The following is a 25,195-nucleotide window of genomic DNA, read 5'->3' as shown; positions in this document are numbered from 1 at the left end:
TTCTATGATTTTATCCATTAAACACTTGCACTTTGTCTTCCTTGGCTACTCAAGCCACACTTACTCTCTCAGACACACACATAAAAAGCCACACAGTCACAATCTCTCAGCCACACAAACATAATTAATGTTCCTCAATAGCAAATGCAAACTCCTTGTTTTAACAAGCAGAAATTACTCCTTTACAAGTGCTGAAAGATAAAATAAATAAGCCTTTTTGAAATACTTCTCTTCCTTGTCATGTTTTCTCTTTGTAATGTGTTTGTCTTGTGTATTGTCCTTGAAATCTGACCCTGCAGAAATTTCTAAATTTTGTATCATGTTTTGCAAATCTCATCCTTTTGACTAGATTGGAATGACTTCCAATAGTACTGAAGTTTGTGTCAAGGCTTTGTAGACTTCAGAGATGCAAGAATATTGTTTGCTCTTGTTTTTCTGATGCTTCAGTTTCTGAGAGAGGAACTGGAAGATTGTGGAATGCTATGTGAGCATCTTCCATCTACAGGGATACTTTTCTCTAGTTTTACCCTTGTGCTCAGATAACATCTCATAAGAGGGCCATTGTCTCCCTTATTTTTCTGTGATGGATCCCACGGGTTCTTTTCACACACAACTGAAACAACTGCCGTATGTAATACGTGGCATGAATTTCCTCCTGGTTTATGTGTGAATAATGGAAATCCCCAAAAAGAAAGTTCTACAAGAGCTTTGAAAAATTCAGTAAGAGAATAGCAGCACAGAGGGGGGAAAAAAAAGAAGAGAAAAAAAAAAAGAGAATAACCCACCTATGTCAGTAATTTTGTCTCGGGTCCATTTGTGCCAGAAGTCTTCTGAATTAACAGATATATACCAAGCATCCATGAGATTCAAGGAAAATACACTGCTCCAGATCCCTGTAGCATAGGATATATTTGACAGAAAATAAATTGGAGAAGACCTTAAATCATTTTCATTCACAATGACCTTCAGTACCTTCTGCATTCTCTAGTAAGCATTATTCATTGCACTATCTTAGTGCACAAATAAAAGGGACTATGTTTATAAATCAGTATATGAATCCACGATGTATATGAAACTAATTTATTAACATATATTAAGAGGGATGATAGGTTTTTTTAGCATATCTGCTAACACATTCATTTTTGTTACGTGGGAAAGAGAATTTTGTAAAGTTCATCTTAATATTTTCCATATGTCCTCAACATTTGTTATTTCCCAAGTTCCCAGCATTTGCAATGCTAAAATCTCATTAATTTTTAGCATAATCCTGCTACAGGTATGCAGTTATCATGCAGGATAAAACTTTCAAGATTCATGCAATAATATCCCTTAGAATGAGGAAGCAGACTTAAAAGTTTTGATCATAGCAAGTGCAAATATGGGCCATTCACTTAAGTCTTGAACTTGATGATCCTTGTGTGTCCCTTCCAACTCAGAATATTCTGTGACTCTGTGACCAGTATATAAAACAAAATATCCATGTGACATTATTTTTCTTCTGATTTTCAGGATTTAAAGCCTATCTGGGTTGGAAATTTTTCAAATTCCTCTACTAAGCAGTCCAGGCTGACACCTATCTTTCAGTCTATCTGACTGTCTTTCAGTCTGATAAAACATCATTATGTGGTATGGTTGGTTGTGTTGGGTATGCCACAATGCCTTCCTGAACTCTCCAAACTGCCAAACCAAACCTGGTGCTCCTTGGGAAGCAGAGGCTGCACCTGAGCAGCCTGTTGATCCCCTGAGCCAGCCATGCCAGCCTGCAGCCAGAGAGGTGCATTCAGCCGTGCAGGAAAGGACTGCAGGACCTACGGAATCAGCCCCTGCTCTGCCTGGGGGCTTGGGGGGCAAAGGAATTTGCTGTAAACCTTTGGAATAACTGTATCACTGGACACTGCCTGAATGAAAGGAGGGACTCTGGGTCACTGTCAGGGAACAGGGGCAGAAGTGTCCCTGCAGCACTCTAGAGAAAGTAGGAAGAAAATATCTAGGTGGGAGGTGTAGAAAGAGGCTGGTGACCTGACAGCATTTCTGACCACTGAAGGGGAGACCTGGATCCTTATCTGAAGTTGAAGTCAAGGACAGAGAGATTGTGAGTAGCTTCCTTACACCTCACCATTAGCTGTAGTGAAATCTCCACATAAGCAAGAAGTTTCAACTTCTCAGAAAAACCCCTGAAACTTCCTTTTTCCTTTATGTGGTTGGTGGAAGTAGAAAGAACAATGAGGCAAGAGATTGCTTTCTCAAAGGGAAGAAAGATTTCCCTACTGCTTTCACTTTCTTATGCGAGAGGGAAAAAAAGATAAATGTTATGACCAATTTGCACTCTGAAATGGAAATGTTGTCTTAAGAATTAATCAGGGAGAGATGTGGCAGGATCTTTGCTGATAAAAGGTATATTTTAGAGACTCAGGCTGCAGAAGAAACTGATTTTTTAACTTAGCAGCAATGATACACAACTTTTGTTGCTGACAAAGATATATAAGTACTGCAAAGCTCTCATGTCAGTAAGCATAACCACATTTGAAATCAAGTAAATCTGTTCAGATGAATAAGATCACAAAGAAAATTAAAAATCATGCAGATAGTGACCTATTACCAGTTCTAATATTTTACCAAATAATGTTCCTGGCAGACTAAAAACATACTAACTGTTTAATTTCAGAAAATGGGTTTGAGCAGGAGCAGGTTATACTATATGATTTATATTATATTATCCTAGAAAAACAAATCACCTTCCAAAAAGCAGATTCTGGATTCTGGGATTTTCTTCATCAGGCGACCCATGAAGAACTCACTGCCAAAATCTTCTGCACGAATAAAGGCCCCATATTTTGGGAATCCTACCTCATAAGGGGTGAATTCCACCCATTCTAAAAGAAAAGGCATAAAACAGACTGATTACAGCAGCAAAGGCATAATTTTTCGCATAAAACATGACATTGGCCAGGTTAAGGCAGACTGGTTTCTAACTGACACACTTTGCAAGCAGACATTTATTCAGTGTACATTTCACAGTGGTGAACATGCAGAACAAATTGTCCTCTTATATCTAAATGTCTCTATAAACTTTCTAAAGCTTTCTACAGAAATGCATAACGTCTTCCATTGTCCTGCTTTTGGTCCTGAATACAGCTGAATTATACTAAGGCCTTCAAAACATTAACTATTAAATTTCTCCTCTAAGGTGGATTGGCGTTTGTGCATTGAATTGATTCCCTTATCTAATCCTAAATTGACCCCAATTGGGATTAAATGTTAAATGCAATTCTGGAGTAGTATTACCTCTAAAATCCTGGTCGCTGATTTTATCCTTCACATTAAGAGAGAGGTAGATGGGCAGGGGGTTTTGACCCTGATTTAGTGCCTGCTGCTGATCTGTGAGCTTATGGCAGTCCTCCTGTATTGAAGAATGACAGTAGCTGAGGACAAATGGATGACACCAAGAGACTCCCACTTCATCTAAACCTGGATTCTGACAACACAGTGCATGTGTGGCTCCAACTGGGACGCTCCCCATTCGCTTAGTTCAGAGAGATGCTGTCATCCCTATCCCTGCCCCAACACTTCAGCACAAAAATAGTCCTAAGTTCATATGCTTAAAGAATATGGTAAGAGAAAATTTTGTTGCCCACATTTTTTATTTCAGGAAAAATGACTGGAAATGTTTGAAAAGCAGACTTGACAGGATATATTTCATTCTGAAAGAGTAATGCACAGAGAAACTTCTTTTCCTCAGACCTGTGACACAGACAAGGCTCACGCAGAGATAATGTTCAGCAGGCCTTGGCCCTTCTGCTGCAGGGCTCAGGCAGGTAGGAAAGGGCAGGATGGTTTTGGAGCAGAACCAAGTTTGTGAGTGTGCTCCTACAAGCAGAGCTGCAGCTGCTCCCCTCACCAGGGCAGCCCTTGGAAGAATGTCTGTGCTGCCAGTGCCACTGGCATGTGCTGCCCAGAGAATTTATGGAGTCTTCAGCTGTGGATATATTTAAAGCCCATGGTTCAGGGTAGCTGAACCTTCCTGATTCTGCTTGGGCAAGGCAAACTCCAGAGGTCCCTTTGAATCTCAACTATTTTTTAATTTACTGTCTTTCCTCATTGCTGTATTCAATAAATATTCAAATCTGAAGAGAAAGGTGTTGTTACTCTACCTTGTCATGTAACATAGTTTCAATGATGAGTCCCCAAAGATCTGTGAAACACAGCTGATGTCCTTCCTGTTTCCTCTGGCACAACTCTTTCAAATAGTATTGCAGGCGATCAGGGGCAAAACAAGTAACAAACTTATTTTTAAGTACATGCTTTCGGGCATCATTGAGTGTTTCCTTGAGATCCTTTTGGGACCAGTAAGGATCTTCATACAAGTTTGACATGGTCCTAAAAAAACCCAAAAAAACCAAAAGGAAAAATGTGACTTCTAAACAGAGCTTTGGGAAATTATAGAGTATTGGGTATTATGTATTCATTTACGTGAAAAAACACCATATGTTTTGTACCATCCACATATTTGATTATTTCCAAATGTGGGAAAATACCCACTGAAAGAAACAATAAAAAAAAGCCACATCAGAGAAAGAAAGCCCTTTCTTAATAGTAAAGTCCATACAACTCTTAAGATCACTTCTTGATGTCATATATGGAAAATTCCTGTGAAGACTGTACTTATCTTGGTCTTACCATGTTGTTCCAGATAAACCAGTAATGTATGAGACACAGTCCAAGACATTCATTTCCTGAACACTGAGAAGGTGAGCATACATGGCTGTCAGAGCTCTGGTTCCACCCCCTGTTGTCATGATGGCCACCACAGGTACCTGTTCAATCCCAAAATATATGCATTTAGTGAAAAATATATGGTCTGAGAAGGAAGAGAGACATCTCTGATTAGAAAAAAAAAGTTACAGCACTGATAAAGCAGTAAAGATATGCCACCAGTCCAACGTGAAGAAAAACCTGAATTAATAGTGGGGCATGTAAGCAATAAGAAATACTTCCTATTTCCCTCTGTCAAGCAGCTCTGCATTAGAACATGAAATCCATTATCACATTTCCAGCACTCCATTTCAAAACCATTAACACAGAGCAGCAAAAAATTCAAGGAAATGGTACCTTCTTTCATCTGAATCAGATTTTTATCAGATACAATAGACCAGAAAATACGAGTGCTGTCTCACAGTTTCCATGCGAGCAGAAATAACCTCTCTTTTCCTGAAGTTTGTTGAAACTATTGTATAGTCACTCCACAGGCCATACTAGAAATGTCATGACTGATGGGTTTAAGAGCACAGGCCAGTTCAGAACCCCTGAAACCAGAGGCTGGTGACACCATCCCCTTTTACAGTTGTTTGAGGGAAAGGGAAATCATGCTCACTCCACCTACCACACATGTATATACAGTACTAGGTATGCAAGTGAGCTGCAAATACTTCTTTCTGTGAACATACAGAAATCCAGGGACTGGCAGTCTTAGAAAAAGAATTTGTTCATAAATATGAATTGGCTCCTTTAACAGTAAAGACAGCTACTGTGCACAGCCACAGAGAAAAGAACTCAGCTGCAGCTTGTACATGAAACTACAAGGTTTCCAGGAAAATGTGACCACCAATGCTATGTTTTGACACTCATCTGTGCAGAAGGAAGAGAATTTTTTTGTCTCAGATACCTCATCATCCTGCAAGTCCTCTTCCAGATGGAGAATGTCCTTCAAAGCAGCTGCAACCACCTTCTTCCTCTTACAAATGAAATCCTGTTCCTGGACACACAGATCAAACCCCAGGCGTACATCTAGGTCTTCCTGGCTGGAACAAGGATCAGGTATTTTACATCACATTTGTAGTCTAAGCCAGTATTTTAATTGCTTTACTTCATAAATAGACATGCCTTCACTACCAGGTCTATATAAAACAAAGCAGGAATATATTAACTGTTCTAGTTTGGTCTTGGAGAAAAGCAGTCCGTCTTCCTTTCAACTGAAAGGAATTTTTTTTTTTCTCCCTGCCAAAAATGCCTGGAATTAAATATAGCTACAAACGAGTTGTTTCTTTTCAGACATAAATCCAGGCGCCTGCAGAGGGCAGTGTTTTAAAGGTGGCTTTTAAAAGTTATACCTGAAAAGTGTTCTACTGAAGTTATGATGATCAGATCTACAGATCTACTATGATCAGATGTTCTTTAGGTGTTTATAAGCACTACATTTTTGGTTTGAAAGCTGCTATGAAAGTTTTGCATAGTCATTCTAAGGAAGAAGTTTTTAAATGACAGCTGTAAACGGTATGTATATTTCATAGCACATTTACTGAAAATAAACAGCATGATAGAAGATGTGCTTGCTTTTCTGGAAATTCTCTTCTGTTACAATATGGTACATAATGTAACATATTGATCTTATAAATTTTACTAAGATGTAAAATTTATATTTTCCAAAACACACAGTGTGTTTCCTTGGTTTAGAAATAAGCAATTACTTAATTCAGTTTATTTGTGTTTAACTCTTTGAGTTGACATTAAAAAAATAAATGCAGGTACATTTAATATTTCAATGTTTTCACATCTTAGAGTAGCCGGGCACTCTTATTTTGATCTTTTAGTGAATGAAAACAGTTAAAGACACCTTTCTGGAAACAGAAAGGTTTTTTCCATTAGTTTTGAAATATTGCTTTTATTGAGAATCCACATTTGCCATTAAATTGCAGAGGTATCAGAGTGTCTACAGTGGTCCTTACTATGTAATATTGATTGCAGCACAATATGAATAGAAAATTAGTGTGTTCTTTATAAAACCTTTTCTTAACTTCCTGTCCCGTTACAAAAACTCAGTTGCTGAAAATCTTTGCATTGTGTACTGAGTGCATTTTGGTTTATAATCTGAAATAAGGATGGACAGCATTCAGGACAAAGGCAGTAATAAAGGGATTGGAACTTGATTGACAGCTACCTAAATATAGAGAACCAAGGGGAAAACCACAGATGTCTTACCATTTTTTCACCTTAAGGAGCAAATCAAATTTTCTGTGCTGAAAATTGAAAAGGTAAAATTATTAATACTGATATTTTGTTTAGAACAATTCCTTTCCCCCACTCAGACTGAGACACAGATCTTTTGGGTCATCATTACACCTACAAAACTCTGAGTCTCAAAAACCTGAGATCTGCTCTCAAATATTTCAATAGTAACCAGAGATGTGCACCGTTTTAACAGATTAAGACTTTAGTATTATCATCTGTGGTCCACATCTCCTCCCTCTTGTAAAATGCAGGTGTAGCATGCCAGGTACTAGTTAGCTACACCAATAAGTAGCAGAAAAGCTGCAGTGCTAGACCTCATCTCCCTGGAAGGATCCACCACTCTGTCACCTTCAGCCTGGTTAAGTACATGGACAGTAGAAGGAGCATGAGCAACAGCCTAGACATCTTTCTTCTTCCCCCTTCTCCTGTGGATTTCCCATTTGGTTTTGCTCCAAATTATTCACTTCATTATGCATTGCCCTAGATTGGAGGGATGTTAGAAAACAACAGTCTCTGTATAAAGAGAAGTGGCCCTTGGTTTCTGCTTCTTGCAAATTAGGAAGAATTTTAAAAAGCTTGCAAAGGATTCCCCATGGCCAGCAGACACTCACCTCACCAACTACTTCCCTCTCGGAGGGGAGTGACTTCAGAGGGATTGTCAGGGGGACACTTCTCCTCGTTGCTCCACATGACATGCAAGCACACTGAAAAGGAGCATGGAGCGCTTTTTGGTTAAAACAAAAATGTTCTCTTCTTGCTGCCTACTCACACATAAATGTCAGGTCACAGGACTGCCTGTGTTGTCTACCATGTTCTGAGGTAACGTACAAAGGCAGGGAGCTTCCTCTTCTTTCTGAGTGCAACATCCAGGGAGGGTTGCTTGTATCTGGCATAGTGGAAGAAAGTGGGGTCTGGGAGAGGGCAGTGGGAGTCACAGCCCACTGAAACTGTCTGGGTTTCTTCAAAGGATCCTCTCACTGTAAATGTTAGCTCATTCTCTAAAACAATGAAAGAAAATGCACGCACAAAGTTACTTATAATTGTAAAAAAAAAAAAAAGGGAAAAAAAAAGAAGCAAAAGGTAGCTTTGAACAAATTCCTTCTCCTCTTCCTTTGTATTTGGAAAGCTATCTTCTAAAAGTGATCCAAACCCCAAATTTCAGGTGACTGAATCATTGCAATGTGCTGAGCAAGAAGTCAGATGTGAATGGCACTGAATCTTAGACTGCTGCTTTTCTGCTGCAGTTGCATCATAACACAGTAAATACAACCAGGTATTTTGCATTGTAAATCATCCTCATCCCAGGCCAAATAATGAGCTAGAGAAGTTCTCAGCCCCCTAAAATAGGATCTGACTCTGCAGCAGATGACCCTATTTATATGAAGAGATTAGCTAATCCTGCCAGTGTGTGTTATGCATGCTCTGAGATTGCCTACCAGATCCAGCCCCTCAGGGGATGTGGGCAGAGGAACTTCTAGATTGTGGATCTTGACCAGGGTCAGGCAGGAGCCAGCTGCTGAGTGGCTAACCCCTGCAAAAAATGAGGCGTTTCTGTGCACATGCAGAGCTGAACTGACAGAGATCCTGAGCAAAGTTAAGGGCATGGACTATGATGCCTGAGGAATTAAGCTTCTTCAGGTTTTAGCAGTACTGCAGCAGAGATTTGCAGAATATCAGCTTGGGTTTTAGCAACCTTCTGTATAAGCATCTGATGTTGTTTCTAGTCTGGCACGACTCTCTCTGAAGTGAGAACCCTGAACCTACACCTGCTGCAGGACTGGTGGCATTTCCTACTGCAAATTTTTTACAAAGCACCTTAAATGTGATCAATTAAAGCCTTTGCATTTTGATGATGCAGTTTCTAGGCCTTATTAGAGATGGTAAAATCACTAATATTCATTTTAAGAATTAATAAGCTTACCTGAAAAATGCTTCTTTTGCATCCTGCTGTCCAAGTGAACTTCCAAGCAGGCTTCTTCACGACACTACAGGACAGAAAATTAGATAACTCATCCAGCCAGCTCACCAGCAGTGCTGGCAGATGTTGGAAGGGTCATTGTAGGAAAGGTCATTGATTGAATGTAGGGGCCAGCTGTGTTGGACACTTTTGCCAGACACAGTGAAAGTGAGAATTAATTTATTGTCACATGGGAAGATGGTGCTATGCTAAACACATTCTCATTTTCAATGGATGCAGACAAAACAAGGGAAAATTATAATGGTCAGAAGGCTCCTCTAAGATCATCCTGGTCTCCTTAAAGATAAAGCTCCTAAGAGAAAGTATCACTGAAGAATAAAGATTTGCAATGTTTCCCTCACTGACATTACAGTCAGCTGTGGTAAAGAATGATGTGGGAAAGAATACGAAATGACAAAACATTATTTTACCACTAGTGCTCCATTTGTGATGATGGTTTCGGGAGGACCCTGTCTGGAAAACAAGAACAAGTAATATGTATTTTATAAACAATATGTTCTGGATGCTGTCCATATTAGTCAGACACAGACACACTAGTCTCTGTCAAATTTATTACTTTTATTTTCCTTGCTCCTACTTGTTGATTCTGTAAGTATGCTCCCTTGACACTAGTTGCCACAAAATGACCCAGCAGAAATTATTAAATTACCATAGGGCACCTGGAAAGTCCTTGCAACAGCCTTAACAGCACAGAGATGTCATAGGTTGGGTAGCAACATTCTCCTCAGTCATGACTTTCCTAGAGAGCACTGTCTGGTAAGTCTATAGACTTATGCAGTGGGATGTGCCAGCCAACAATGAACTATGTAAGTAACACAAAAATCTTAAGAGAAAGTCACAGAATTAAAAATTCTTAACTCCTCTCCACATCATGGCATTTTTCCTTTCATGCAATAATTTTTTAGTGCACACATTAAGTTTGCAAAAAACTTGTTGCTGCCTATTAACGTGATACTGGATCTACAAAAGGTTTCCCTGCACTAATGCATAAGTCCAAACTGCTATTCTAATAATAATGGGGTTTTACTCACATGCTCTCCAATACAAACTCAACTTCCAGCTCCTCCTTCCCCTGAAAATAAAAAAAAAGAAGCTGTTTCAATTAGCATGTGCAGAGGTTTTCAAAGTGACCTTCATTCTTGCAAGCACAGTGTCCTTTACATTTAAATAAGTAAAAATATTCCAATTTGTGCTTGCTGTTGTCAGCATTAAATGATAGAGGCAGCTTCTCCTTCCCCAAGGAAAAGATCTCAATTATACTCACAGAACGAAGGGTGTTTGGTGCTTACAAATCACGCTAACAAACCTTTCTATTTCACACTTTCTTATTTGCCAGCTTCCATGTGCTGAACATGATATGCTAAGACTTAGTGTTTAGGAAAATATTGTGGAAACAGGCCATTTTCCTGTTCTTGCATTGTTTAGGTTTTTATAGTCTTTGTGAGAATTAGATATTTGTCATTTTATATCAGATTATTAAAAGTGTAAAGCTTCCCTAAAATTGCATCTATCCTGGGGCTTGGGAATCTGGCCATGATCTGTCCAGAGGAAACCAACAGGAATGTGAGAAGGCCATCTGTTTTGTCACTGATGTGCAGTTTCCAGGATTTAAATAAATTTTGCTGTATTTTTACCACCAAGCTGGTCCCGGTGGTAAAAACAAGAAGAGACAGTACACCTCTTTAAACAGAGGGGAGAGAATGAGCATCAAGCTGTATTAAATGTCTGATTGAGCTCTTACCTCTGTGTTTAGTGGGAACGCTGTAAAAACTCTTTCCCCAAAGGGGATTTTAGCTACATCAAAAAGCACAATTGCATGGTCATCATCACGAACAATGTCATCATCAGAAACAGTAATTTCCAGAACATTCTGGGAAAAGAAATGAAAAATATCCAGTTCACTAGCATGTATGACGTACAAGAAGTATGACATTCTGCAGCTCTTCCAGGTTTAGTGCCTGCTTTACAGACAGGAACTAGAAAAGTATTGATGAGAAAGTGTCAGAAGGAAGAGTAAGAAAGTGAATATAAAGAACCAGCTCTTAGTCTCATCAGTTAAAGCTGAACTGAGATCTCTTTTTGGTCACCTGTTATGCGTTTAAGTAGCTCTCACCAAAAATGCAATCTTCTAGGGAGGAATATGGATGGCCAAAAATCCTATATTTCATCCTATCAGCAGGAGCAATAGAGATCACTTCATATCAGTAATCACCTTTCTAGGTCCTTGGACAGTCTGCTTTCAGCCACCTGTTCACAGGTGTTTGAGTCTAGCACTATTATAAGCAGCAAACTGAGTAAAGATCTTAATCATACCAGAATTTAGCAGCTTTCTGGCATTATCTCCTGGCATTATTTCATGTCCTCTCAGAAAAAGGTGTGATTTTCTGTTATAGTGTGATTGTATATTTTCATTTCATAGTTTCTCTGTGTTGTCACTGTCACTGTTCCCACCAGCCTTCCCCAAGGAGGTCAGACTCCCATTACCCTTATATAAATAATAACTATCTGTTAGGAGTAAAGTGGATTCCAACAAAGCCAGAACTCTTTTGCTTCAGCTGGCGTGGGCAATTTCAAGTAAACTCAAAAATGCATTAGAAGACATGACCTCCTGTTTTGGGCCAAACCAAAAGACTCTGCACAGAGACAAGATGAAGAAGAGAGTTTTTGGTCTGTTTACCTTGACTTTTCTCTGTATCCGGAAGTAGAAGGTTTCATTCCACACAGGATTTCTGCAGTTTTTGATGGTTTTGGTGTGGAATATTTCATCTGAAGCTGTAGGCAACCAGAGGCTCACATAGCAATCAGACTGGCTTACTGTAGAAACATAGGCACAAAATATCTGGCAGAGCAAGCATGATACAAGCAGTGGAGACATTGACATGCTCTATAGCTTCCACCTGGGTGAGAGATGGCCAGTTCTTTCTGATAAACATTGGCCAAACCAGGAAGATAGAAATCACACAGCAGGATAAAATTAATTTGTTCATCACAACATTATTTTTACTCAGCAGTATATTCAAACAATTATGCATAATCGTATACATTAAAAGTAAAAATACAATCCTAGCTAATGAATAGAACAATACATATATTCAGGAGTCTTGTATCACTCCATATCAACAAAATTTGACAGGCAAAACTGTGATGGAGGCAGCACAGCATGAACTTCAGACCCTGAGAGGGATTGTGGATAAATTGTCTCTGTAGCAATTTAACTTCGTGAGAAATACTGAAAGAATCAGGTTCAAGCCTGATTCAGATAGTAAATGTCTGACAAACCTGGTTATTAACTCTTCATGACAGAAAATTAATCATTCTAGTGACCTTGATCATTGTCTCCCTAGGCGGGGTGGGAAGGGAGAGGTCTAGCAGCAGTGCAATTGCTGCTTCAGGAGGTCAGTAGGAGCTGGAGCCTTTTCCTCGTGTTTGCTGACACATGAAAGACCTAGAATCTATTTCCTACTTCACATCCCTTCCCAGGGAAAATGAAGTGGCAGAAAGGATTTGCATCTTGTGGATGAAGGGAGTGAGGCTGCACTTGATCTAAGGTACCATCTCCCATAGATCCTGAACCAAGTGAACACCAAAGAGATTCTCAGACCTTGGACAGGAGCTTTTCCAGAGGCAACTAGAAGGGCTGATCCATCCTGTTTTGTAAACACAGGCTTTGGTGAGAGAAGAGGAGGAGTCTGGTGCCAGGGCAGTCAACAGAGAGAACCACCTCACAATGGGGGAGATGAACACCTCCTATCTGTAAGCACGGCACGAGTCAGCTCCTCGAGGTTAAACCCGAGTTCATCCCCAAGTCTTTGATCAGAATATATTGCTTTGTCATATTTTGCCTAAAAATAAGATGTTGCCTGAAATCCAAAGACCCTGTGGCTGGGACATCCTCAGGGGAGGATGCCTGTAAGTTAGGGAGATCCACATGTAACACTTCATGCCGAATATTGAAGGAATTTCTGCCATGTGTTTCCTCTCAAGAAGGTAGGAGATTGTCTTTCTGTCTTTAAAATTATTTCCACAGACAACATCTCAGAGTCTCAGATTTTGACATAATGGAAGTGCCAGGATAATATATTGACTTTGGCAATTACCAGTCTAATATTCAATTTACTAGGAGCAGGGGGGCTGTGCTTGTTGATCTGCCAGCTAACTGAAGGGTCTTCCCTCACTGTGCTGTCTGACAGCCCACTGAGTTGTGATGTACTTGTCCTGAGAGATGGTATCACTCAGCCTCTGATCTACAGAGCCTGCACAATAACCAAGAACTAAATGTGGCTTCAGGGTATCTGGACCATTCTTCCTCTCATTAATACACATACCAGAGCCGATCTCAAGTGTTCCAAAAACATGAGTCCAGCATCCTCAAAATCACCAAAGGAGATGAGGTGGGATGTAATTCAGAAATTAAAATTTCTGAACTGATTTGAGATGTAATTTCTCTCCATTTTAGGATGCAGGACACATATTTTTGCTGTACTTGCAAAGACACATTCCTTTCTTTTCCTTTCTTCTTCTTAAAGAAAAGCAAAGTGGTCTTGAATACCAAAATATTTTGCCCTTATTTTAAATTCCATTTTTCCATTACACACTTTGTAAAATAAGACTCATGACAGAATCTAGAAAGCTGGCAGTGCTAAGTCTCTGAGCCAGCCATGCATGGACAGCTGCAGCACTTATGAATGCCTTTTTTAACTGTTTTATCTGGAATGTACTGATTTTCTGGAATGTTTTCTTTGACAAAATATCTTCATGGGGCAACTTTCTGAAATTACTTTTCAGTATGTATGATGATTTCACAAATATTTATGTAAAATCAGCCATTGACAATTGTCACTGTTGAGCCGCTAGCAGAGAAAACCCAGGTTCTCAGTGGGGCAAGAAAAAGTGTCTTTATTATTTTGATTTCCATATATATATAGACTTTTCAGCGGTCACCCAGATTGGTCAGCCAGAAACCTCCCCCTAGGCCTAATTGGCCAGGCCTGAACTGCCCAAATCTTGAGAGACTGTTTGCAAAACATCCAAACTTTATCTTTGTTTATGAAACACAGCAAAAATGTTCTCACGAGAAAGACCTGTGCTAGCCACAGACAATTCTTTGTTAAACTGACAAAGAACAGGATACATAAATGGAAAGTGAGGTGGATTAAAAACTGGTTTAACTACCAGGATCAAGTGATTGTGATCAGCAGCACAAAGTATAGCTGCAGGCTACTACTGGTGTACCCCAGGGGCTGATACTGGGGCCAATGCTGTTTAACATCTGTATTAATCATGCGAGTTAATACAAATTGGTTATTATTAACCAATAATAACCAATTGGGACAGAGGTCAGCTTCAGCAAGCTTGCAGGTGGAACAAAACTTCAGCGAGTGGTTGACACACCAGAAGGCTGTGCTACCATTCCGAAGGACCTGTGATTTTCTGTGTTTTCCTTTAATTGTACAAAGAGTATTCCCATGCTGTGACTCTAACTGAGCTTATGTGTTTCTGTAGAAGTGGCAGTTCACTTGAACCCAGGCTGACCTGTGAGTCAAACAATGAAATAAATAAAAAATAACAGGATAGCTGGATATCTGCTGAATGCTATGACGACTACGATACCCTTATTATTTGGGAGCCCTTGAAATTACTAATCAGCTTTCTTTGCTCCCTCTTATCCCTGAAAAAAGTGTACAAGAGAGCTATTGAAAATGTTCCAGTTTATTCATTGCTACCTGAGAGCTAATACAAAAAAATTCTATTTGCATTTTCTTCATGCTCTAGTTGTAATGCAGTTGCTGGGCTTTGTTAGCAGTTTCATGCCATGCCAGGCCCTTATTTCAGTGCATGTGTTGTAAATTCCCTGATGACATAATGTCATCTCATGTGAATGCTGAGACATCTGAACCCACAGCCTATTTGAAAGTCAGCAATAAATGACCCTGATGTCCTTTTCCAATTTGTAACTTCTGATTTAATTTGTATGATGGAGAGACTGCTTCTCAACTCTGTCATCAAGCTAAAGATGGGTTAAAAATACAAGACCAAAAGAAGTAGTTCAGAACTGCAGCCATGTGTGCTACTCTGTGAGAGTACAGCCCTGTACGTCATGTGCTAAAATCATTCTTCTCCATCACAGGTAAGGAAGAAATTACAGCACTGAAATACCAAAGCATATAAGAAAAACTAGTCTCATAAGAACAATGAATGTAAACTGCAAAATCCCATCTGTCCTGTTACTGCATTTCATAACACCAAAACAGAGAACTAATTTTCTCCTAGTGAAATATTCTCCTCCTGCACAGACAGGTTCTCCTTGAATCCTAGTTTACTACAGTTCACCTAAAAGGAGGAGGAGAACCGCTCCCATTTCTCAATTGTTGGACATGATCTTTGGGAACATTTTCCCTCACCAGCTTAGTATGATACATTCTTAATGCTGTTTGTACCTCTTACTGCTGTCTATCTGAGAGATGATTTGAGCTCAGCTCAGGTCTCTACCAGCACCCAGGTGCAACGCTCATCTGTATGCACAATATTACTCTCTCATAGATCTACTGTGCTTAATCAGTGATGTCCTTTACCAGGGATGAACAGAGACCCCACTGGAATGAGCCTTCACCCACTCCAGCCATTCAAGCCAAGTAGTAAGGTAGGATTTTCTCCCTGGCACAGATTCACTGGGTGCAGTACCTGCTGCAATCCCAGCTCAAAGCTTTCACAGCCTGGGTCACCTCTCCCTCCTGTGCCACTGTGCTTCCACCAGCACCACTTGTTTCCTTGGGACAGGACCATTAGTACCCCCTGCACTACCTGTACTCTCCCTAATTTGTTTGCACTTATTTTCTGTTGCAAACATAACCCCTAATATCTTGGGAGAATGACTCTCATTTACAAATACTCCAAGTGTACTGCCACAGAACTGACTCATTTCCTCTGAAGGGATAAAACAAAAGCTTCCACAAAATAATTTCATAAGGTCTTAGAGGACAAAGTCTCTGAGCAAGGTCTCTCTTCATCCAAAGGTGAAAAACCAAAGGAAGATCTGAAAAGAAAAGGAAGAGTCGTGGCAGAGACTGTTCTGGCATCCCTGCTCAGACCAACAGGTTTCTTTCTACAGCAGAAAATTCCATGTGGACCTCTTTTCTACAGTAGAAAATACACCTGATAAGTGCAGTCACATTTCAACCCAAGGCTTTAATTTTCTTACCTCACCTGTGGCAGCCTTTTGATCTGGCAAGACAAATCCTCTCAGAGAAGTTACTGTGTCCCAGAAAAAAACCACCAGTGAGCCTGAAGCTCACTCCAAGTAATTTCTGACTGGGACACAGAGCTCAAATTCACCTCTGCAATCCACAAAGAGCATTGCAAACACTCAGCACCAGTGAAGCTAAATATGTCAAGACAGACCTGACACCACCACTCACTCTTCACCTCATCTGCGCTAACGAGCCTGAACATGCTCTCCAGCAGCAAAGGTCAGCCCGTGGATTGTGGAATCAGCTGGTACCCATGCAGGCTGCCACAGTTTCAGAGAGCAGTACTGTCACAGAGACCTCTTTACTCAGGTCTTCAGGGTTATGTGAGATCCAGTGGAGCCCAGCAGAGTTTTGCTCTGTCACATGGCACTAAGTTGTGGTGGAGAGATGACATCACTGCAGGTCTGTTACCTGTGCTGTCTAAGGATCTGGAAGAGGTTTGCTTCCACTTGTGGTGCCTCAGGGCAAATCCCCCTCTTGGTGCCTGGGCTTCAGGCAGGCAGATGAGGCAGATCCCTTCACTGATCCTCTGGTTGTGCATGGAGTGGGGTAAGCTTCAGCTGTGGGATTTAGGGGCTGCCATGAAACAAGTAAGTGCTAATGATGGTGAAAGTGGGCGAGGCTGGGAGCTTGGTACAGTCTTGGACTGAAGAGGGGAATATCACTGCAGAACAGGTGCCAGACTGTATGAGACTCAAATTTTATTTGAATCTCTTCCTTTCTAGTACCCCCACTACCTTCACAGCCAAACTACACAGAGCATTGGAGCCTGGTGATGACACTCAGTGCCTGCAGGGCAGCAGGATGAGTCTAAGTGATCTTATCTGGGTGCCCTCCTCTGTAGTGCCCACAGCAAGATCAGGGAGTGCCAGAAATGTTTCAGTCTGACCCATGATTAGTAATTGGCATACAGGTTAGTTAGGAGTACAGTGGAAAATAATTAGCCCAGGTCTGTCAAGAGCATTTGCATGGTAAGATGAGACAAGACAGAAACCAATTCTATGTAGTATGAAGCAGATGTTGGAGAGGAACATCACTCAGTGTAGAGGAGACCACAAAAGGGGTGGGGTGACAGGAGGGAGATGAAAAGGGCCAGTTGATCCATTGAGGAGGAGTGGACTGTTTTTGGTTTAGTTTTTTTCTTTGTGTGCCAAGCTCCATCAGCATGTGCTGTTTACAGGCAAAGGTGTAACATCAGATTTCAGGATAAACTTGGATTTCATCCCAGGTTTGTGAAACACATATCCCATGGATCTTGAGGCATGTGTTTAAAAAACAGCCCGGATTAAGTTGGATGCACATGACAGCAAGGAATGTCAGTGGAAATATACAGAAGTGGTGTTCCCTGAAGCCAGGATTTGGCAAGTAAGTGAAGGAAAAATGTAGAAACTCTTTGACCAAAGAATCTGGTGTGACTGCTCTTGTAACAAACTGTGAGAAGATCATGGAATGGAGCACTGCACATGCTCTGTGAGAAAGATGGTAAGCTGGCACACAGGCAGAAAAAGCAAGTCATAAGAGATGCTGTACTTGGTTGAAAAGGTGGATTGTTCCTGGATTTGATATAGGGAAGATGAAAACCCAGGGAAGTCTGAAATATGTTATAACAAAAATTGTCAGTCTTCTACAGATATCTCGCAGTCAGATAGCATCTGTTATCAGCTGCTTAAGATCAGTTTTCTAGGGGAAAGATCATATTGCTGAGAAGAGGCTAGGTAAACATAATTTTCTTATTCTCATTAGCACACCGTAGCATGTGTAGGTGTTTTAGTTATCTGATACTTCAAATGTGTTCAAATGTTAAAACAAAAACACTAAGCTAAAAGAATATCAACAGCAGTGCAAAATCAAACACTTGAAAGCTACAATATATCTCTTTAGAATTGTACTGAAGTTCTTAAATCACATGGTATCACATTATTTTTCCAGTGAGAATCCAACTTATTTGAAAGCAGAGGTAGGTTGCTGCTCAGTCAACAAAGAGCTATCTAGTATTTGTTTATCCTCCTTGTTCAACAACATCCTGGTCTACAGTTCATTATGATATGACATCCTTAAGAAGCAGGCTCAAACAAGCTCACAGAGTAGCTGGGGAATTACTGACAGAAAGAAAAGACATATTTTTCTTCACCTGCTGCTCCCTAAGTCTTATTTACTGGTAATTAACAAAAGAACCTGAAAATACTTCTCACCCTTTCCAGACCTTAGCTCACATCTTAAATTAAAATCCCTCACAATAGTAGGACATTCAAAATGAGCACATCATCTAAAAAGATAAGAGAGAGAAAAACCATGTTGGAGAACATATTATATGTTTTGTAGACAGGGCAACAGAGGCACAGAGCGTATGGATATATAAATTTGCCTAAACTTCTTATGCACCAAGTCCATGATCAGTGCTAAAAACTGAGCCCACATGTCTTGAGCTCTACCGTTTTGGTAATAATGGGAATTTTCAAAATATCTACATCCTACTAAGTGAGACTTCTCAGAAATCTCCCTGTTCTCAGGATGGAGGACAAGGTCACAAGTACAACACTATCTTCTGAGAATGCAGCATCATTTTACTTTGTGCAATACCCTTGCATAAGCAACTTAATCATGGTTTTTATCTTGTTGTTTAATTTTCATTCTAGATCAAAGAGACATTAAATCAACAATTCAAAGGAATGAAGGTGAGGTCTTGCACGTCCATGCAGTGCTTCATAGCTCTCAAAAGGAATAAAAATTAGTTTGACTTTGTTATGCTACACTATTTTTTCCATTCTTTGCAACTTAGTATTACAGACAATATGAACTGAACACTTCTCTCCACTCTGTTGGAAAATTGGCAAGGGTGGCATCCATGCTCTTGAAACACCAAAGTGAGTAAAATACAAAGAGATGGTGAAAAATTTTATCTGTAGGGTATTATGGCTTCAACAAACTTCATCATGATCTCCCAAGAAGGAAAGGACATGCAAAACAAGAGAAGGAAGAATAGTATGATAAAGGGATACACAAAACTGTAGTTATTAGTGATGTGCCAAGTTCATGAGACACGTAGGAACAGCAAGAGAAAATTCTCCAGAGAAAAACCTCTGTGAATGTGAACCACCAGGCAAGGGCTGGTCAAATATAACACATTTTCAGAACACGCTGCATGTAAGCTGTAACATACCATGTACCACAGTCCCCAAAAGATTTCTGTTAGAGATCTTTCACTGTGGGGGAAGAGTCTGAAACATCCATAACAATGTGGCTGATGTTAGGATGCTCAGGACAAGCAAAGAATTTAAAGGGACTGGTGTGTAAGTATTTCAGCTCTATATTCTATGCACTTGTCATGGACATGTTATATAAACATCTGTGTGTTAGAACTGCTGTTAAGATATTTTAAAACCCTTGAAACAGCCAACTAATCAGAAAAATAATGTGAAAAAAATCCCAACAAACCTCTGAAATTGCAAATAGATATTCTGTAGCATAAATTGCCTTCAACTGTAATTTCTTAGCTAGGATTATTTTAGTGTTTGGCATTTGTACAGTATCTAACACAAGCAGGGCCTGATACAGTAATTTGAGGATGGTATAAGATCAATAAGAAAATCTGGTACTTACAAAAATCTGCCTGATGAGCATTTTTCAACTTTATGATTTTTACAGTAAGCAAGGAGTAAGGTGTCATTTCTTCCTGTTGAAAAAAACCAAAAGAGATGTACTCTAAAGTTTTGAATATGTGCATTGACTGTAATGCAACCAAACACTGACAAGAACCAAGGTTCTGCTAAAGTTGTCTCTTCCAGTTGGCATCACAGCAAAAATACAATAGGCATCAAAATACACTTTCTCCACAAACTTCCTTGGCCCCAAAAGTCTGTGGTTATCTAAGCAAACAAACAGAAGGTGTGGATAGAGAGGATGAATAGGAAAGTTAAGACAGGGTAAATAATCTGAGAAAGTTCATTTAGCCAGTAAAATTAAATTGTACATGTGACCATCAGCAGCCAATATGAAGACAAAGTCCAGTGAATCCAGAAATCAGAGATGCTTTAAATTTGGTTGGGTATTGACCAATAGCCTGTGTTGTGCTGTAGGTAGAATCAAGACATATACAAAATATTCTGCTTTTAATGCAGTGCTTGGATAATTGGAGAGAAGGGGGGAAAAAAAGATAGGTCTTTTTATGTTTTCCTGCTTATTTTTAAAAGAATCATTTTCATGAGAGAGAGATGTCTATGGATGAGTTGTTAGCCCCTTAGGGAACATCTCAGGATTACACTATACACAGCTTTAGACAAACACTCCTAGTTTGCTTTGTGGGAACACAAGTTTTCCTTACCAAGGATGGCTATCTGACTGATAGCCATGGAATAGTATAATGAAGTATACAGTTTTGACTGCAATCCTTAATTCCAAAGAAGGCTATTTGCAATTCCTTGTTGAAGGTGCTAGGTCCAACCCCCTGGGTCTGTAAAAGTTGTGACAATCATGTGTGCATGATGGATTTTACATCTTCAGGGAACATGTTCATCATGTCCAATAGCAGCAGCTAAAACAAGCAGGATATTAGCAAAAAGAAGCAGAAAATAGACAAAGCTTACTGTGGCTGCAGCACAGAAAATTATACTGATTCCCCAACTGTAGGAACCATTGTGGAAAATTTATCAAAACAGCTGAAGTTTATAGAAAGGAAGGAGTGGCATCATGGTTGTATTAAAGAGACCGAAAAGGGTAAATCAGCACTGGGGATGGCTCCCTCTATCACTGCTTAGGAACAGAAGCAGAAGAAAAGGAGAAATTTCAGAAATTTCAGACTCCATTGAGTAGTAAGTTCCAAAGTTAATTTATAATTATAGTAGTAACAGGACTTGTTAGATAGAAAGAGTAACATAAAACGAGTGCAGTGAATGTCTGACGCTCTGCACAGGAAAGAAAATGCAAACTCTGTCAAATCCTGAGGTCTGACTGCTACTGCTACATGAAAAGCTTTAATCTGCATACAAATGTGTTATCAGCAGATCCTGAATTGGGTATCTCCAATAAAAGGGGAAGGTATAAATAGTGTATCTATAAATAATGTGTATGTAAAAATGTCACCTTGAGTTAGTCAGGCTATGAAGTAGTAAGGAATTTTTAAGGACTTCTGAGCAAATCATTAACGAAAAGAAAATATTATAACATTAAAATGAGGCTGATTTAGGAACAGGGAAGTGTTAGTTTGCAGTTCTAGTAGCAAGGGTCTGTGGAAGTTATACAATTACCAAACTTATTATGATGCCACTTGTGGATTCACATAAAGATATTCAGGCAAATAATACTGGGGCACAGTGTATTTTGGGTCAAGCAATAGATGGCCAGTTCAGTGACCAGTAGGTAGGTGGTCACTTCAGTGGAGGCCAGATGGTAGTCACTGATATTCAGAAAGAGCTCCAGGAGAAGTTGAGATAATGGCAGAAGACAAATAGATCAGTATTTCTTTGTAAAGTCACGACATGAAATATCACCAACAAGAAGGGGTGGCCAAAGAAAGAAGCTGTCATGAAAGCTAGTGACCAAAACCTGGGAAAGATCATCTGAAGTGAAATAGAATAGAGCTGGTGGGAAACGATAAAACAATTAGGAGATGTTATCTGTTTTCTGAGAAACTTCAATTAAAATAACAGGGAGAAACACTTGAGTGAAATAAGAGAAAGAACATACAGAGGTGCTGCTACTGTGACAAAAGTCAAAGACTGATAAAAAAGGTCAAAGTATAAGAAATCAGTGAGACAAGACAGTACATCAGCTGAAGTATGCAGAGCATTGGACCATGTGGAATCCATCATGACAAAATTTAGCTTAACCTCTCAAATAATTTTCATCTCTGTAAGAATGAAAGACATGAAGGTCATAAAAGGAATTTGCAAAAAAAAAAAAAAACCAGTAATTTTCAGGCTATGAAGTTGTCCAATAAAATTGGAAGATTGATGTTTTTATAAAATGCTGGGTAATTGAAAGGCATGTTAAATAGAAGCTAGTGCCTAAAATAACCATAAAGCTTTGCCCATGAGCTCAAGCTTATACCCAGGAATGAGCTGACTGGTTAAAATGCTAACACTTTTTGCTGTGAGGTACAAAAGCAGCACATCCAAAACAAATGGGGTAAGTGCTGAACAAATGCATTCTCTTTATCAGGCTGCAAGAAATAGAATATCTTGGCTTCTGGGTGGGTGTATTCCAGAACTAAAAAAGAAATCAATCACTATTGCCCAAAGTCATAAGTAAGGCACAGGATATTTTACAGGGCTGTGTTCTAAACAGGACAGGCAAGATCTCAGTGTTATCTGAACACAGGTTGAGCCAGCTCCACACAATTGTGAATTGTTACATTTTCCTGAAAATTTAACAGTGGGTAGACTGCAGCTAAACTCCATGCACAGCCCCAGGTATGTTTTCCTAAACCAAATCCAGTAATTATTCAGTTTATCATACAGCTATGCAAAGTCCTCTCAAATTGAAAGAAGTACTTAGGCAAATGTTTGAGCATTTGCATTAAGGAAAGCTTTATACCTATTTACTTCTTCTGGAACTGAAAGTCTGCTACAAGCATGTTATCCTTTCTAATAGCTCTCTACTAATTATTATCCTCCTGTTGAAGATAGCAAGCCATGACTTGCCAAATTTGAGGCAATTACCCAAAGCTACCCAGGAAACCCAATTCCAGAAAGAGGCAGAAATTGGCCAGTTTAGACAAGCCTGTGCCATTAATGCCAGTTTTCTGCCAAGATTTATTACAGAGAAGACATATTCAAAGCCAGGAGGCAAATAAAGAGTGTCTGAGAATGTCTTTGTTGTGAAACACCTGTGGATAGCAAATAGAACTTCCAGCAGTTCATTTGGCAGGGAGAAATCATGACATGAAAATGAACTGAGACTGTGAAAAGGGTCCCATAGCTCCCTACATGAAGGAGTTTATGGCCTCAGTAATTTTTTTCTATTACTTCATGTATGTTCAAAATCATATGCTGGATTCTAACAATCATTATGTAAATGTAAGTATGTCAGTGGTAAAGAAGGGTTGGTTGCTTTTTGCCATGGATATTCTAAACCAAAACACAACTCCAGTATGAACACATTAAATCGTTAGAAAATGGTAAGGAGATTGGGTCATTATTTTCCCCAATAGCTGCTTTTCCTGCTTTAGTACATTCTCTTGCTGAGTTTTAGCATACACACAGAGCAGATTGGGAACACCTAAATGCCACGTCAGTTTTGGTTATGCTACTTTGCCATTTACAGCAAATTTCACTCCCCGCTGGTAGATTGTCACCCTTTTGTACTCTAATATTCATCTGTAGGAGCTGCCACGTGTTGTTAACAAGCGATCAGTTTGATCAATCCATTTGATAAGGTTGTGACATACATAGGCAAAACAGCCTTTGTAGTTTTCTATTCATTTGGTAGTCTGGTTACATTAGAAACAAGTTAAACATACAGGTCTCCTATGAGCGATAGATATTTGGATCACACATAATTTAAAATGTCATCAAAAGTGAGTTTTCTTTTTGTTTGGAGTCCCCAGGTTTTACTGCGAGGCAGCTTGACACAATGCCAGCTGCAAAAATCATCACTGATAAAGTTGCTGCATGTTTGATGCAATTACATCTCTGTCAAAGGCCTTGCAAAGGGTGCTAGACTTGTTCTTTAGTTGTGAAGAGAGGCACAGTGATCAAAGTGGGTATTTGTTCTGAAAACTGGCATTAATGACCAAAGCCCAAGGCTCACCAACAACCATGCTACGACTTTCCAACATTTTCCATTCATTCTGGGCTAAACCTCCATTAAATCAATAGAGATAGATAACATTAGGAGAAGGCCAAAGTCAGTTCCATTTTAACAGCAAATCGAGAACATTTTCACTAAGTGGTTTCTCTAAGGAAAAACCATGAAAATAACACATTCTGTCTAAATAGATAAAGGAATTAAAAAAATAATAGTATGGAGATATTGTACCCAAAGAAAAATTTCTTTCATTAAATATTCCTATTTCTACATAAGCATGTGAATCTTTAATGTCCACACCTGTGGGGAAAAAGACCCTACCCTTCTCAAACAAGTATTGGTTTAGTCCCATGTATTTTTAGTTTGTTGAAGTTGGTACCTTAGCATCATTGCTTGGGGCTACATAGTGCATCATCCATTTTCTTTCTTCATTTTCCAAGGCGCTTGGTTTTTTTCTTGAATGTTGCTGAGGGAAGAAGAACAGGAGATGAAAAAGAGAGTAAAGATCAATTTTTTTACTTATTTCAATTTCTCAGTGTAGCATTCCAATGTGGAACAGGCAATTTGCACCTCCTCATTGTTGTGAATAAAACTGATGTGCCAGGAATGTGGCAGCAGGTTCTGTGCCATATGGAAAGATTCTGACTGCAGGTCCTGATAATTGCAAATATCCAAGAAAGGACAATCTTGTTTTCCTAGAAATTTATATCCTGTAGATAAAAGCGGACTTGACCTGTTGTAGTTCAGGGGCAAATCTGAATCAAAAACTCAGAGTCTCCTGCCAGGATTGTTCTGTTTTCCACTTACCTGAGGTAAGGCAGAGGTTGATGCCATTGAGATCGCTGCTACATTAAAAGCAGCTGCTGTGAACGGCACCTTAGTACTAGGCTCCACAGCTGCCAGTGCTTCTGAAGCAAATTTACAATCTTGAAGAAATGTCAGAAGTTGCTGAACAGGTGTTTTATTACACTGAGTCAGAGCTCCACCCCTCCATGATTTCTGAAACAGGGAAATTTCCCACCCACATTATTTGTCCAAAGAGCAGCTGCTGTAAGGTGTGACTGTTCACATCTGCAGTGCCTGAGCAGAGCCTGCTGAGGGAACAATTCCTTCCCACCTGAGGGGGGAGGCTCAAGGAACTGCAGTAGCAGCTGTAACCTGATTGCTTGCATGATGGAGATCACCTATGAGAGATAGTCTTCCAGTGATTTCCTAAAGGTGA

General features: G+C 39.7%; 1 protein-coding gene across 2 annotated transcripts in view; it reads right to left on the bottom strand.

Moving 5' to 3' along the window:
* LOC146436370 (cytosolic phospholipase A2 epsilon-like) overlaps positions 1–24,888 on the bottom strand; it is a 28,958-nt gene extending 4,070 nt beyond the window's left edge. For both annotated transcript variants that reach the window (XM_085062338.1, XM_085062339.1), the window contains exons 1-17: positions 24,781–24,888; positions 24,353–24,439; positions 19,831–19,903; positions 11,661–11,797; positions 10,725–10,853; positions 10,015–10,055; positions 9,394–9,436; positions 8,927–8,990; positions 7,834–8,003; positions 7,617–7,709; positions 6,976–7,013; positions 5,663–5,798; positions 4,678–4,814; positions 4,152–4,377; positions 3,286–3,400; positions 2,736–2,873; positions 786–893 (exon numbers count right to left, since the gene is read on the bottom strand). In XM_085062338.1, the coding sequence (XP_084918464.1) occupies positions 786–893; positions 2,736–2,873; positions 3,286–3,400; positions 4,152–4,377; positions 4,678–4,814; positions 5,663–5,798; positions 6,976–7,013; positions 7,617–7,709; positions 7,834–8,003; positions 8,927–8,990; positions 9,394–9,436; positions 10,015–10,055; positions 10,725–10,853; positions 11,661–11,797; positions 19,831–19,903; positions 24,353–24,439; positions 24,781–24,807 (1,762 nt within the window). In that variant the 5' untranslated portion in view covers positions 24,808–24,888. The remainder of the gene's footprint in view (positions 1–785; positions 894–2,735; positions 2,874–3,285; positions 3,401–4,151; positions 4,378–4,677; positions 4,815–5,662; positions 5,799–6,975; positions 7,014–7,616; positions 7,710–7,833; positions 8,004–8,926; positions 8,991–9,393; positions 9,437–10,014; positions 10,056–10,724; positions 10,854–11,660; positions 11,798–19,830; positions 19,904–24,352; positions 24,440–24,780) is intronic.
* Positions 24,889–25,195: the final 307 nt, after the last annotated feature.

Source organism: Lichenostomus cassidix, chromosome 5 (genome assembly GCF_008360975.1).
Source record: "Lichenostomus cassidix isolate B80296 chromosome 5, HeHo_3.0, whole genome shotgun sequence".
Lineage (NCBI taxonomy): Eukaryota > Metazoa > Chordata > Aves > Passeriformes > Meliphagidae > Lichenostomus > Lichenostomus cassidix.
The sequence above is the reverse complement of the archived record's forward strand: the minus strand, read 5'-3'. Positions and strand labels throughout refer to the sequence as shown.